The 13,899-nt window shown below is 53.6% G+C and overlaps 1 protein-coding gene and 1 non-coding gene across 4 annotated transcripts in view; both read right to left on the reverse strand.

Moving 5' to 3' along the window:
* Positions 1-1,976: 1,976 nt before the first annotated feature.
* On the reverse strand, positions 1,977-2,048 carry TRNAA-CGC (transfer RNA alanine (anticodon CGC)). Its single transcript has one exon. It is a non-coding gene; the product is annotated as a tRNA-Ala (tRNA).
* A 2,188-nt stretch (positions 2,049-4,236) lies between these two features.
* The window catches only part of LOC132245819 (zinc finger protein 420-like), an 82,275-nt gene continuing 72,612 nt past the window's right edge, over positions 4,237-13,899 (reverse strand). For all 3 annotated transcript variants that reach the window (XM_059718886.1, XM_059718885.1, XM_059718884.1), the window contains 3 exons: positions 13,225-13,341; positions 11,815-11,999; positions 4,237-11,154 (listed from right to left, as the gene is read on the reverse strand). In XM_059718886.1, the coding sequence (XP_059574869.1) occupies positions 9,211-11,154; positions 11,815-11,999; positions 13,225-13,341 (2,246 nt within the window). In that variant the 3' untranslated portion in view covers positions 4,237-9,210. The remainder of the gene's footprint in view (positions 11,155-11,814; positions 12,000-13,224; positions 13,342-13,899) is intronic.

The following is a 13,899-nucleotide window of genomic DNA, read 5'->3' on the forward strand; positions in this document are numbered from 1 at the left end:
TGTGCATTTCACAACTGGGGAAAACTGAGGTACCCCACAAACCCCTTTACCCCTGCCTGCACCCACTTCACATGTGGGGAAAACAAGGAGCCCCATGTAGCCCACATAACCTTTGCCCCTGCTTGCATCCATTTCACAGGTAGGAAAAACCAAGATATCGCCTGAAGCCCATAACCCCATTGTCCCCACCTGTGACCATTTCACAAGTGAGAAAAACTGAAGCTTCCCATGAAGTCCTTAGACCCTTTGCCCCTGCCTGTACCCCTATCACAGGTGGGGAAACTGCGGTGCCCCCTGAAGCCAAAAGGCTGCTGCATCCATTTTACAAGTAGGGAAAACTGAGGCATCCTATGAAGCCCTTAGACGCTTTGCCCCTGCCTGCTCCCCTTTCACAGGAGCGGATAACCGAGGTGTCCCCTGAAGCCCCTCAGCTTTGCTTCCTAGCCCCAGCCTCCCTGGCCCCTACCTCTGAAGGCCACTCTTTGCTGACAGCTCATCGGTTCAGGGCACTGTTGGGGCAAGCACACACCACTGGGGCATGGGTGGGACTTTTGGGGGTGCCCACCCAGGGTACCACCAACCTTTTGCCAAGTATCTCTTTGAAACCAAGTCCCCCCCACCACAAACTTCTGTCAGCACTAGACAATCTTTCTCCCTCACAGATGTGGGGTGTCCCACTGGCTCCCTGCAATGTTGGCTTTCTTTGCAAGCATCCAAAGTCGCTTTGCCCAGCAGCTAGCCATTTCTTTCAGTCTGCAAATCAGGGGGAAGCTCACAGCACTGGGCATAGTGAGTGGGTGGGTATGTGGGTGTGAATGGGGTTTGTGGGGTGTGTGAAAGGGTAGGGTGGCTGGCGGTGTGTGTATGGGTGCATGCATGTGGTGGGGTATGTGCATATAGCAGTGAGTGGGGTTTCCTCCAGAGGTGTGTGGGTGTGAGTGTGGGGTTTGTGGGTGAGTGTTGGTGGCTGCAGTGTTTATGGGGTGTGTAATTGTCTTTGGGGGAGGGTGGGCGCAGTAGTGGGGCTTGTGGGAGATGGTTTGTAGGTGTGGTGGGGTGTGTATGGTAGCTCTGTGCATGTGCCCCCTTGAACCGGTCAGCACCCGTCCCTGCTGGGCAACAGCCTGACCCCACGTTCTTTGCAGCACCTCCCTGCCATCGCCACTGCCAGCAGCGTACAGCCACAGACACGCCCCACGCCCACTCTGACACATCCTGCCGCCCCCTGGGTATGCAGTGGGGCTGAAGTGGCTCCGCGTTGGGACTGGATTTCTAGGCAGCCTGGGCAGCAGCAGCTCCTTCCGGCTGGTGCTGCCACTGTCCCCAGCCCCGCAGTTCCAGCAGGGACCCTTACGCTCAGCCTCGACCCAGCACACTGCTCCAGACTTGCCCGTTTGGGCTCAGCAGTGGCAGCTCCAAGCAGAAACTGTTGCTCCACATGGGGGGAAAGCAGTTCCTCCCACTCATCGCTGCTGGGCAGTTCTCACTGCAGCCACCCAGAGCCCCACATCTCTGTCACCACTGCCTCTGGGTTGCCCAGCACAGCAGCGGTGACAGTGCAAAGCAGCTGCAGGGCAGGCTGGGATGGTGCGGGCTCCGGGCGGCTGCAGTGAGTATTGCCCAGCGGCAGCGAGGGCTGCTTTCCCCTCACCCTAAGCAACAGCTTCTGCCCAGTGCTGTTGCTGCTGCTGCTCACCCTGGAAGGGCAAGTCTGGAGCTGGTGTTTCCCTACCAGTACCACGGGGCTTGGGCCAGTGGCAGCAGCAGCCAGGAGCCACTGTCACCCAGGCTGCCTAGGAAGGAAGTCCAGCTGCAGAGCCTCGCCCAAACTCATGGCTTGCCCAGGGCTGGCAGGATGCGCCATGGCCAGGCAGGTGCAAGGGACTCACCACGGGTGGAACAAAGCCACTCTGCAGGTCAGATCCAGCTCCCAGACTGTATTTTGCCTGCCCCTGGTTTGGAGGGACAGGAAAAGATGGAGATGCTGAAGATTGAACCCAGGACCTCATACATGCGAAGCATGCGCTCTACCACTGAACTACACCCCCTTCCAAAAAATGTGGTATCCACATTCTCACCCACCCTCACTCCCCCTCACCTTCAGCTCATTGTCCAGATGCTGGAATCTATCCTTGGAGAGCTCTAATCCTCTCTCACCTTCCTATTGCCCTATTTATCTGCATTTAGTGCTGTTCAGGTGTAGGGTAAGGCTGTGCTGAGTCCTGCTCAGGGTTGCAAACTGTCACAAAGTATACTGACTGCCATTAAAAAATAGGGCTAAGAATGACAGTCAGTAAAGTCAGGAAAAACACTGTAGCTCTCAGTAAAAACAATAAACAGCAGCAGCTTGACTAGAGCTCCTACCGACAGAGAACTGAAGTGGTACCTGGTGTCTGAGTGGGAGCACAGGACCCTGCAGGGAATGCTCTCTTAGCCAAGTGCTCCTGCTGCAGTGTCCCAGGATGCTTGTAGTATGGTTGGGTTGCAGGTAAGCTGCTTTGAGGTGTCTGTGCCCGGGCAGTGGGGCACAGACATTGGGGTAGGGTGGGGGCTGGGCTGAGGTGGACAGTATGGTACAGGGTGAAGTCCAGAACATCCGGGTGTGGGGATAAGTAGGGGACCCCTCGTTGGAGGGGACAGCAGAGTGTAAAACCATTGTTGCTGTCAAGCAGGGTTGCAAACTCAACAATATTTTTTATTGTAAGGTTTTTACTGACAATCAAACTTTTTTTTTAAACGTGTTTACCATGGTTGATGCAAAGAAGTAAGAAAGTCTGACACAGGTGAGCATGTTTCTTGACACTCGTTTCCTCTTTGAAATCTTGAGATATAACTTGTGATTTTTCTTTTTTTTTTGCAAATATAGATAGATACATACAGACATGCATATCTCCAACACTTTCAAGTGGCCCTTGTGATTCACTTGGGAGCTCAAAGCAGACTAAAAAACTGGCTACACAGTTTGCACTGCACAACTGCAGACACTCATACCCAACTCCAGACCCATATCCCCACCCACTGCCCTCCTCAGAGGGTCTACTCCAGAAAAAGTCTATGCCAGACCCCTCTCCATCAGATGAGGTCTGCCATTTCTTTCCAGCCATCCTCTTCTGTCTTCCTGCAGTACCAGGACATTTCACTTAGTCCAATTTGAATACAGTCCTTGACTGCGGGGTCTGAGTGTCTGGTTAGGAGCAGGCTCTCCTGGATCCCTCCCAGGAGAGTGTTCAATCAGATAAGAAGGGGTGGAGGGCAAGGGAGGGTCGCTGGTGCAGCAGAAGCCAGCCTGGCACAGGTTTCTCAGCTGGGTCCTGTTGTGCCATTCGATCCCTGCCCTTCAGCCGGGATCCACGTGCTGCTGAAGAGGAAGGCAGGCAGGCGGTGGAGTGGCGGGCGGGCAGGGCGGGGGATTTGAGCGGTGGTGGTGGGCAGGGAAGAAAGGGAAGTGGCAGGGAAAGGCAGCAGTGGCAGGCGGGGCGGGGGTGGGAGACAGTGGCAGTGAGACAAAGCGTGGGACGCCGGGTCTCAGGGCCGGTAGCAGCAGGAGCCAATTGGGAACCACAGGGGCCGGGCTGGCTCCTGCTGCGTTCTGCAGTCCTGGCATTGCAGCTGGGAGCTGTGCTCTGCCGAGGTGCCTGGCCGGGCTGGCCACCTCCATGCCACTGCGTGTGGTTTCCAGCTGCAATGCTGGGACCGCAGAATGCTGCCACCGCTATAGCGGTCCACGTGCCTGCAGCTCCCACGCTGGACGCAGCTGCCTCTCCTACCTCCATCTGTGCGGGTCAGTGGACCCCACCAGGAGTAGATGGAGCCCTGCCCCTCGCTCCCTTCTAGAGTCTAGTGTGGGGCTTCCCTGCTGCGAGTGCAGGAGCTGCAGGTGCACAGCGTGGAGCCCCTGTGATAGAGGCAGCCGGGCAAGGTGCACTTCTTGACCCCTGGCTGCAGAGGTGACCAGAGCCGTGGCCCTCCAGGTGCCAGTGCCTGCGTGGGGCACAAGCTCCCTGGGCTCCCCACCCACCACCTGCTGCTCCAGGCAGCGGGAGCTACACACCATGTGGGGAGTGTGTGGAGGTCCCCACACCCCGCCCTCACTTTCCCTCATACTCTACATACCTTACACACACACACCCTGACCCCCAACCCCTCCACATATACACCCCCACAACATACCCTATGCCCCCCACACAGCCACACCCCCTCACAAACCTCCCCCCCTAGACACACACACACACAATATAAAAGAGTGAGGCTTTATTTTTGAGTTATTATGCAGTCCCGTCTATATACAGTACACTCCCTAATAAGGTCTCTACGTCCTAACCTGTGAGGTCTGCTGCCTCCCAGGGGCTCGCATCCGGGATGTGGCTGAAAGGATCCCAGAACTTGCTTGGCCCTCCGACCACTACCCCATGCTCCTCATCCACATGGGCACGGATGACACAGCCACGAACAACCCTGGGTCATGAGACAGCACAGGGCTCTGGGGGCTTGGCTGAAGGGGTCGGGGGCACAGGTAGTTTTCTCCTTGGTCCTCCCAGTGGTGGCCCACAGATACAGGAGGGATAGATGCAGAGAAGTAAAGAGAAGACTCCGGCAATGGGGTTAGTGCGAGGGCTTCGGCTACTTTAACCATGGCATGCACCTCAGGGACTGCGGCTTGTTGGGAAGAGATGGCATCCACCTCGTGCCGAAGGAGAAGCAGCTTTTCTTGGCTAGAATGACGGACCTCCTGGATAGGGCTTTAAACTGGGATCACTGGGGGACAGACCAGCAGCTACTAGCACAAGCATGAGAAATGGCAACCTCAAAACCAACGTCTCAGGGTACAATAGGAAACATTCTCTGACACTGGCCAATGCACAGATTATCCCACAGCTCATCAGGAAGCCTCGGGCCTCCACTGGCAGGCTTCGTTGCCTGTACACTAACACCAGAAGCATGGGAAACAAGCAGGAGGAACTAGCACTCCTGCTAACCAACAATCAATATGACCTCATAGGGACTACAAAGACCTGGTGGGACTCCACCTATGACTGGACCACAGGCAAAGGGGGATACACTGTATAGGAAGGATGATGTTGGGAAGAAGGGTGGAGGAGTTGTTCTCTACATGAAGGAACATTGCACCTCCCTAGAAGTGAAGTTTGGAAACAAAGGAGGATGACTTGAGACCCTTTGGGTCAAGATATGGGGAGAACACAGGGAAGGGGTAGGACCATAGGAATTTATTACAGACCTCCGAACCAAGAGGAACATCTCAACGACGAATTCTCTAGAGAACTGGCAGAGGCCGCATGCTCTCAGAGCACGGTCATCATGTGTAACTTCAACTACCCAGACATCCTGTGAAATGAAAGATTTATAAGCAATCGGATCTGGCTGAGCGTTCTCACGCTTACTATCTAACTCAGGAAGTCTACAGTTCGACGAGGGGCAAGGCAGTCCTAGACTTGGTTCTGGCCAAATGAGATGATCTACTGAGTAACCTGAGGATGAAGGGGAAACTGGGCGACAATGACCATGAGATAATCACTTTCTCCATGTACCATAAGTCAAGGAAATCGACCAGTAGGGTAGAAATCCTTGATTTTGGAAAAGCTGATTTTCACAAGCTCAGGAGACTGGTTGGCGAGGCCCTGCGGGACCATGGTCTGATGAGGAAGGGAGTACAAGAAGAGTGGCTCTTCCTCAAGGAAGTAATCCTAAAAGCTCAATGGAAGTTGTAAGAAAGGCAGCAGAAGAGCTCAACAGGGAAGTTACGGACATCCTGAAATTAAAATGAGAAGCCTACAGAGGATGTAAGTCTGCAATAACTACCAAAGAGGAATATTCAGCAACAGCCCACATCTGTAGGGAGCAGATCAGGACAGCAAAATCACAAACTGAATACAAATTGGCAACCAGAATCAAGGACAACAAGAAGTCCTTCTTTAGATATGTAGGAAGTGAAAAAAACAAACAAACAGCAAAAAAACCCCAAGGGAAGCACAGGGCCCCTGATAAATGAAATGGGACGGCTGATAACCGACACTCAGGACAAAACCAAACTCCTGAATGAATACTTCATGTCGGTATGCCACAAGTCCAAGGTGTTAGCCTGCTTGACAGGATACAGGATGATCATGGTGGGGGTGATCACCCTCCCCTACTTGCCATACATCTTGTGCAGAAGCACCTACAAAGGCTAAATACCTACAAGTAAGCAGGACCAGATGAACTACACCCAAGAGTGCTAAAAGAACTGGCCGATGTCATTGCATGACCTATGGCTAAGTTATTTGAAGACTCATGGTGCTTGGGAGAGGTCCCAGGAGACTGGAAGAAGGCCAGCGTGGTGCCTATTTTTAAGAAAGGAAGAAAGGAGGACCCAGGAAATTGCAGGCAAATCAGGTTGACCTCAATCCCCAGTAAAATCCTGGAGAAAATTATCAAAGAGCCCATCACTAACAGGCTAACAGAAAGTAGTATTCTGAATGGCAGCCAACATGGCTTTGTCACAGGCAGGTTGTGCCAGACCAACCTCATTTCCTTCTATGATCAGGTAACTCTCCACTGCATACAGGAAATGAGGTTGATGCCATATGCTTGGATTTCAAAAAGGCCTTTGGAAGGTGACCGGTGGTGTCCCTCAGGGCTCAGTACTCGGACCAGTGCTTTTCAACATGCTCACCAATGATTTGAAGTTGGGTATTAAAAGCAAACTGGCAAAGTTCGCTGACGACACCAACCTATGGGGGAGTGTGGTCATGGCCCAGGACAGATTGGAACTACAGGTCAACCTGGACAGGCTTGCGAAGTGGGCAGACCTCAACCTGCTGTTGTTTAATAGAGAGAAATGCAAAGTACTCTTGTGGTGGGATAGTAGGGGGTGCTACTACACTGAGCCACCCACCTCACGTGCCTAACCAAAACCATGCTTCAGGTGTCTCCCCTGGGGTGCTTACATCCAACCAACCCCATAGCTGCAAGCCTGGGGTAATCACTGCCATCACGTGAGCTCTGGGCTCCGTTAGGACTCTGTGGCGCCTGGGGTAGACAGACCCTGCAGACCTTGGGGGTGCTTTTCCCACTGGTAGTATAGCTGGTATAGCCTGGAGCCACCCAGAATGGTTTCAGGTAATAATCCACCGAGCTGTGCTAGGAGTGTAAAGGCCTGTCCCTCCTCTCAAGCATTCGCAGCTAGGTGTGCTAGAACAGATAGCTTTCATGAATCTGAGCGAGGGAGACTGGGGAAGGAGTACAGGATAGAAGAGTATTAGAAAAACAACACCTTGAGCAAAACAGAATGGGCTCGTTGGCCCGTTTGATACATGTCTAGTTCACTTAATCCTAAATTACTGGCGAAATTTCAGGTAAGTTACTCACATGTCCATCCACAGACTGATGGAGGTCTGGAGTCCTTCTGCTTGTTTCAGCATCCCCAAAAATGTCAGCCTCTCCCAAGAGAGAGCGACCTCTTTTTATCACTTTTCTGACCTCATCACTAAGCTCCAACCAAAAACCAGGATCCTCAGAGCACGGCTGATGCAGGCTAGTTAGCTGGAGCAACATCAGCAATGCCCCCACCCCGGCGGAGAGACCAGTGCCTCCCGAGTATCTGGGCAGGAAGCTGGAACAAAGGAAGACCGAGTCCCCCGCTCCCACTGGCATCACCTAGGAGACCAGGTGGATCCAGCAGCCAGAGTTGGAAACCAGAGGTGGGGCTGGGCAGACTCCAAGAAGGGAGGCCACCAAGAGAAAAAGGATTTCTTTACAGCTCCATCTGGGGAGAAATAATCCACAACACACTTACAGGCACGGCAGTGCTACGCTTGCCAGCACCACAACTGAACGGGACTTGGGTGTCATGACAGACAACATGAACATAAGACACCAATGTGATGCTGTAGCTGGCAGAGCTAATCAAACACTCCCATGCATCTGCTGAGGCATCTCGAGCAAGTCTAAAGATGTCATCCTCCTGCTCTACTTGGCCTTGGTGAGACCGCAGCTGGAGGACTGCATCCAGTTACAGGCGCTGCACTTCAGGAAGGATGTGGAGAAGCTCGAGAGAGTCCGAAGGAGGACCACGTGCAGGATTAGAGGCCTAGAGACCAGGTCACGTGAGAGAGGCTGAAAGACTTGGGACTGTTCAGCCTGGAGAAAAGACGACTCAGAGGGGAGTTGGTGGCAGCCTATAAATATATCACGGGAGTCCATCAGGGCCTGGGGGAGCATCTCTTCACCAAGGCCCCCCAGGGGAGGACTAGAACTAATGGGCACAAGCTGACTGAAGATCACTTCAGACTGGACATAGAAAAAAACTTCTTTGGGGTTTGAAACAGGCTCTCCCTAAAGGTGATCTTCAAAAAGTGTCTTGATGCCCATCTTGCTGGGGTCATCTGACCCCAGCAGTCTTTCCTGTTCAAGCACAGGGGGGCTGGACCCAAAAATCTGTAAGGTCCCTTCCAGCCCCTAACAACTATGAATCTGTTACTTGTGGGGCTTGATTAGAAAGGACTCTGTTATAGAGAAAGGAAGGAGGGCGGGGGCAGCTGGCAAACGGTGCTGCAGTTGTGACAAGGGGCTGAGAAGCAAAACTGCCAAACTGGGCTCACGGGGTGACAGTAGCAGCTTCCTGCAGACTCCAAAGGGCATGTGCAGGCCTGGGAGCAGAGTGATGTGGTTGGGAGGAAAGGGAAGGTCAAGGTGGAAGGCAGGAAGTGCTTCCCCAGCCATAAACGGCTTCCTTCTTGCAATGCAAGAGACTCACACACCACAACCCTGGGAGCAGGAGGACTAAGCTGGGAGGCACTTGAACAGTCCCTGTCCCTGGGTGGCATTTGGACCCGGGTGGCATTTGGACCCAGTTGTCTACAGGAAGGCATCCTATCGTGAAGGCACTTCACCTGACCCTGGAAGCACTGGCTGCTTTTAGAGAAAGATGGGGATGGCACAGGCTCCAAGGTAGATGCAAAGATCATCTCCTCACAGGTTTCCCCGGCATCTGGGCTGGCATCTAGCTGAGATGTTTCCTCTTAACCCCTTCCCCTCATCAAGTCTTCAGAGACAGAATTTGTGCCCTTTGGGCTCTGCAGGGCCCTAGCAGAGGGGAATCATGGGGGAACTCTTGCTGCAGTCCACCAGCATGAGGCTGCTTGCCTGGCTACAGACACTGGCAGGTGCTGAGCGGGTAGACATCCCAAAGCCCTGCCTACTTTGCTGGCACAATTATGGATGATCCTGGATGTGGATGCACTGGTGCTGGGCCACAGTAGAAGAGTGGGGGAAGCACTTCCCACACTCTGAGCACTGATATGGTTTCTTGTCTATGTGGACAAGCTTGTGCCGGGCCAGGTGAGAGGATTGAGTGAAGCTCCTCCCACAGTCCGAGCATTTATGTGGTTTCTCCCCCGTGTGGATACGCTGGTGCTGAGCCAGGCCAGAGGACTGAGCGTAGCTCTTCCCACACTCTGAGCATTTATGTGGTTTCTCCCCTGTGTGAATACGCTGGTGCTGGACCAGGTGGGAGAATCGGGTGAATCTCTTCCCACACTCCGAGCACCAATGTGGTTTTTCCCCCGTGTGGATGAGCCGGTGTTTGGTCAGGTAGGAGAAATAAATGAAGCTCTTCCCACAGTCTGAGCACTGATGTGCTTTCTGCCCTGTGTGAATAAGCTGGTGCTGGGCCAGGCTGGAGAACTGGGTGAAGCTCTTCCCACACTCCGAGCAATGATATGGCTTCTCTCCTGTGTGGATACGCTGGTGCTTAGCCAGGACAGAGGACTGAGCATAGCTCTTCCCACACTCTGAGCATTTATGTGGTTTCCCCCCTGTGTGGATACGCTGGTGCTGAGCCAGGCCAGAGGACTGAGTGTAGCTCTTCCCACACTCTGAGCATTTATGTGGTTTCTCCCCTGTGTGGATACGCTGGTGCTGAGCCAGGCCAGAGGACTGAGTGTAGCTCTTCCCACACTCTGAACATTTGTGTGGTTTCTCCCCTGTGTGGATACGCTGGTGCTGGACCAGGTGGGAGAATCGGGTGAATCTCTTCCCACAGTCCGAGCACCAATGTGGTTTTTCCCCTGTGTGGATGAGCCGGTGTCTGGTCAGGTACGAGAAATAAATGAAGCTCTTCCCACAGTCTGAGCACTGATGTGCTTTCTCCCCTGTGTGAATAAGCTGGTGCTGGGCCAGGCTGGAGAACTGGGTGAAGCTCTTCCCACACTCTGAGCACTGATGTGGCTTTTCCCCCGTGTGGCTGAGCTGGTGCTGGGTCAGGTAGGAGGATCGGGTGAAGCCCTTTCCACAATCCGAGCACTGATATGGCTTCTCCGTCATGTGAATAATCTGGTGCCGGGCCAGGTGGGAGGACCGGCTGAAGCTCTTTCCACACTCTGAGCACTGATATGGCTTCTCCCCTGTGTGGATGCGCCGGTGCCGGGCCAGGTGGGAGCGCTGAGTGAAGCTCTTCCCACACTCCAAGCACCGAATTGGTTTCTCCCCTGTGTGGATACGCAGGTGCTGAGCAAGGATGGAGGAGCGAGTGAAGCTCTTCCCACACTCTGAGCACTGATGGGGCTTGTCCCCTGTGTGGATACACTGGTGCTGAGCCAAGCCAAAAGACCTAGCGTACCTCTTCCCACACTCTAAGCACTGATGTGGTTTCTCCCCTGTGTGTATACGCTGGTGCTGGGCCAGGTTGGAGAATTGGGTGAAGCTTTTCCCGCACTCTGAGCACTGATGTGGCTTTTCCCCGATGTGGATGAGCTGGTGGTTGGTCAGGTGGGAGGATTGGGTGAAGTTTTTCCCACGCTCTGAGCACTGATGTGGCTTTTCCCCCGTGTGGATGAGCTGATGCTTGGTCAGGCTGGAGGACTGAGTGAACCTCTTCCCACACTCTGAGCAATGATACATCTTCTCCCCTGTGTGGATACGCTGGTGTTGAGCCAAGCCAGAGGAGTGGGCGAAGCTCTTCCCACACTCCGAGCACTGATGTGGTTTCTCCCTTGTGTGCATGCACCAGTGCCTGGCCAGGCTGGACAGCTGCCTGAATCTCTTCCCACACTTGGTGCAGCAGTGCTGCACACACTGGTGCTGGGACAGGTCTTGCCAGCAAATGAAGTTCTTCCAGCACGCAGTGCAGCGGTGTGTCTTCTTGCCCAGGTGGATGTGCTGGGGCAAACACAGGGAGAAAAAATGGGTGATGGCTGTGGCGGCACAGTAGGGCGTGCTACTACTCAGAGCCACCCTCCTTATTGTGCCAACCCAAAAACCTAGCTTCAGCAGTCTCACATGGGATGCCTACAGCTGGATGTCCTGCTTCCTGGGGAACACCCGCAAGCCTGGGGTAACGTTGCCACCATCCCAGCACTGGTCTCTGATGGGGTCTGTGCAGCACAAGGCACACAGACCCTGCAAGCCTTGGGGGTGCTTTGCCCACTGGTAATATTTCTGGGTGTCTTTCAGCCCAAAGCACCCCAGGATAACCTCATGTAGGACTGACAGTGAGCAGCCAGGGTAGAGGGGCAGGTGAAGCTCTTTCCACACTTGGTGCATGCAGGGGGTTTTTCCCTGGTTTCTTATCTTGTGAAGAGCCAAGAATGATGAACAGTTAAAGGTTTTCCTGACCTTGGGGCAGGGGTAGGCTCTGCCCCTCTGCTTGGCAGGGAGCTCCTGCTTTCCTCTGAGCCACTTCCCAATGCCTTGGCTGGGATGCAGTGCATCTTTCCAGCAGGTCTTTAGGTCTTTCAGCTCCACAAAGTGTTCCCTGCACCCAGGGCTCGTTCTAGGCTCTGCCCCTTCTCCACTCTCATGCTCCAGTGCAGATGGTACCTGGTTCACTGCCACATTCTCCTGCTGGTTTTGTGGCCTCCCCTGACTCGTGTGCCACTGCTCCTTTTCAGGTCTCCAGGAGCCAACCTCACCCAAACTCCCTAGGGAAGTCCATGCTGGCTTCAGGTCTGCAGGCCCTTCCACAGGAGGCTGCTCCTCAGCTCTGCTCAGCAGCCAGGTACCTCCTGCACGGGGAAGTAAAACTCCAGATTAGTCCCTGCCCTGCTGGCAAAGGGCAAACACTGCTATGTCTTCTGCTGGGATGGACCTCAGAGCAGGCCTGGACCTAGCGCTTGGGTTCCCTAAAGAAAACAAGGTCTTCCTGCCAAAACCCCAAGTGCTGGGGGCAAGGGAGGGGCAGGTCCCTGTGCCCAGCTAATGTTCCCTACTCGGTGGAGTTCAGAGCTGGACTCTCAGGGTTTCTGGCCCCGCTCTCAGGCCTCTTACCTCAGACCCTGCTAGCAGAAGTACGTACAGGACATGTGCGTCAGGACAGTGCCTGAATAGCTCCTTGCTCTAACAGCCTGAGGAGGAGGGGAGGAATTACAGGTGTTGCTCTCTTCTGAAAGGAGCAGGGCTATACTTCCTGCCTGCTTCCAGAGCACGGTTTGATGCAGGGAATGAGCCCATGGACCTTTCCTCCACTGACGGGTCTCAGGTGGCCTTCATGTCACAGGAGTCTGCACCGGGTCTAAGGCCTTGACATGAACGCAAACCTAGACTCAGTGCTGAGTTTTGGGCTTCATGACACTCAGGGCTCCAGAGATTAAACTGAAAGGTGGCAATTTTGGTGCAAACCATGGGGGATGCACTTCCACCCACAACTTGAAAGCTTCTGAATCTCACCTGTGCCATGGAGCCATTTCATGCAGCCTGAGACCATGATGAAACACTTCCTGGGTACTAGGTCAACCTCACCAGGGGAAGCCAGGGAAAGCATCAGCTTCTTTCTTGCCCCACACTAATGGCTACACAGAGCCTCTGCATACCATGCTGGTTTCCATGTGGGACTACAAATCCCATCATGCTCTGGGAGATCCTGTTAAACAGGTATGGCTACCTGGATCTGGGGAATCAACTCTTAAGTTGTTGAGTGAAAATGGAAACTTAACATCGTAGCAGCCCAGGGAAACCAAATCTGAGTCGAAAAAAATCAAGACAGCAAACCTGACTGTCCCCTAAAATCTGTCATTACAGGGAGAAGAAAGTAACAGTTACTTGTCTCCACATTGCTGAATTTCAGGAAGTGGGAATAACACCTGCGTGGACACATTACACCATAATATACTGTGTTTGAGGTCAGCACCCTGGAATGGTAGCACAGGGCAGGTCTGCACTTTCCAGGATCCCCTGGGGCTCTGGGCATGGAGCATTACTGAGAGGGGAGTAGGGAGGAGGGCCACAACTCACCTGCTAGCAGGTCGTCTGATCCTGAGATTTCCCCACAGTCCTCATCATCACAGACCCAAAGCTCCACTTGTCCTTGCTGGATGCTGCAGATTAAGTCAGGTGCAGGACCTCGATATCCTGTTTGGGGCAGTGGTTAAAGAGGGTTTGTGACTGGATACTGGATGCAGAATAACCAGCTGGGATTTGGGGAATCAATCTGATGAACATAACGTTTCTATTAGGGCCTTGATGGACATGGGAAAATGGGCATTTAAGGTGAAAGACAAGCCACTACAGGGAGAAGCCTTCAACAGATGATGTTGCTTGTCACCCAGGTGGTGGAGGGATTGTCATAGGAAACAAAGCACCAATCACTCCTGGTTTAGAAAGGGCATTAAAACCGACAGGGTCACCAGGGACAGGCAAATGGATGTCGTGATCCGTGATGTACTAGGGAGCAGAAAGATAAAGCTTTTACACTTTCAAGGTACCAAAAAGAAGAGACATTGAACACACTTATGTATGGATAGACGAGCGAATTGGCCGTCAACAATGATGGGGGTGGGGACGGAGCGCTTCCACCCACCAGCCCGCACTGCCGCCACCTCCCAGGAGCAGGGCCCCCGCTCCATCCCCTCTGTCCATAACGCTCTTGGAGCATTCTGACTGGTTGTTTCAGACTGCTCCAAGACCCTC

The sequence above is a fragment of the Alligator mississippiensis genome, chromosome 15 (assembly GCF_030867095.1).
Source record: "Alligator mississippiensis isolate rAllMis1 chromosome 15, rAllMis1, whole genome shotgun sequence".
Taxonomy (NCBI): domain Eukaryota; kingdom Metazoa; phylum Chordata; order Crocodylia; family Alligatoridae; genus Alligator; species Alligator mississippiensis.